Below are 1,247 nucleotides of genomic sequence, written 5' to 3'. Positions count from 1 at the left end.
AAAGAGTTAATACGGTGTCATTCGTTCAGCACAGTCTGGATCTCGCACCCCTGCCGTGATCTTTATCTGCAAGGCCGTTTGCCCTCTTCAGACCTTCGAAACGGCTTGCGAAGGAAGTTTGGAAGGCAAATTGTCACTGTTCCGTTTGCAAAGATGAAATCCGCGTCAACGTTTCTCGGTGCCCTTCTCTCTAACTGTAAATGCCTAGGATGTGCAGTGTGACGGGCTCCACTTGTTCTAAGGAGTTACGTGCAAGAGAGTAGGTGACCCTGATGCGCGCGGCGCGTTTCACGCAGACTCCTTTCTCCGTTCTAGCACTTCCAGGCGATGGTAAAATCTCTGGAGAAAGAGGCCGCAAGCGAGAAGCAGCAGCTTGTGGAAACTCACCTGGCTCGTGTGGAAGCCATGTTGAACGATCGCCGTCGGATTGCTCTGGAGAACTACCTGGCGGCCCTGCAGGCTGACCCGCCGCGGGTGAGTTACTTTGCCACAAATTTTTACGATAGGGTAGCGCTGGGTAGGGTGGAAAGTGGGAACGGCTTGGTGAGAAGACTGCCTGTGACTTGCTGGGGCAGAAGCTGGGAATAGGTTCCCAGTAAAGCTTTCTCCATCGTGGCAGTTTGTGCTGCAGACCTGGCAGTGGGGCTCCTAATTGACTCGCTCTCCTTTCTACCCGGTTAAAAACCCCTCTGCTTTCATGAGTGTTCATGAGGGGTCGTGTTCTGAGTCAAACAGGCTTAATTGAAAAAGAAAATGTGTAAGAGGTTAGCGCAGGTGATTGATCTGTCCAGTAACAAAGCAGGCTCACGTTTGAAGTGCTGTGTTTTGGCTGTGAATTTTATGTGAATCAAATGGATTTGAACTCTTCTCCTCCTCAAATCCTGCAGCCCCACCGCATCCTGCAAGCTCTGAGGCGCTACGTTCGTGCTGAGAACAAGGACCGTCTGCACACCATCCGCCATTACCAGCACGTCCTGGCAGTTGACCCAGAAAAGGCTGCACAGATGAAATCTCAGGTATGGGAATGTTTCTCTCAAGGGAGGCATTGTTACCCAGCCCTGGCTGTCGGAGACTCTAGAAGCCGTGTGTCGAGTCCTCACGCTAATTTGCTGGGTACTATAGCAACTTGTCGTACTTGTGCCGAGATCTCCCGTTCTGTATGCGTGTTGCCTGTCACCAACTACGCGGTCTGTACCGTTTTCCGTGGTACTTGACTCGGCGTTAAAAATTCGAGCTCTGGCTTATAC

At 51.6% G+C, this 1,247-nt stretch overlaps 1 protein-coding gene across 1 annotated transcript in view; it reads left to right on the top strand.

Moving 5' to 3' along the window:
* The window catches only part of APLP2 (amyloid beta (A4) precursor-like protein 2), a gene marked incomplete at its 3' end in the record, with an annotated part of 14,097 nt that extends 13,081 nt beyond the window's left edge, over window positions 1–1,016 (top strand). The window contains exons 9-10 of the mRNA XM_009701791.1: window positions 316–474; window positions 888–1,016. Coding sequence (XP_009700093.1) covers window positions 316–474; window positions 888–1,016 — 288 coding nt within the window. The remainder of the gene's footprint in view (window positions 1–315; window positions 475–887) is intronic.
* Between the last annotated feature and the right edge of the window lie 231 nt (window positions 1,017–1,247).

The sequence above is a fragment of the Cariama cristata genome, unplaced genomic scaffold, assembly GCF_000690535.1.
Source record: "Cariama cristata isolate BGI_N322 unplaced genomic scaffold, ASM69053v1 scaffold33516, whole genome shotgun sequence".
Classification (NCBI taxonomy): Eukaryota; Metazoa; Chordata; class Aves; order Cariamiformes; family Cariamidae; genus Cariama; species Cariama cristata.
The sequence above is the reverse complement of the archived record's forward strand: the minus strand, read 5'-3'. Positions and strand labels throughout refer to the sequence as shown.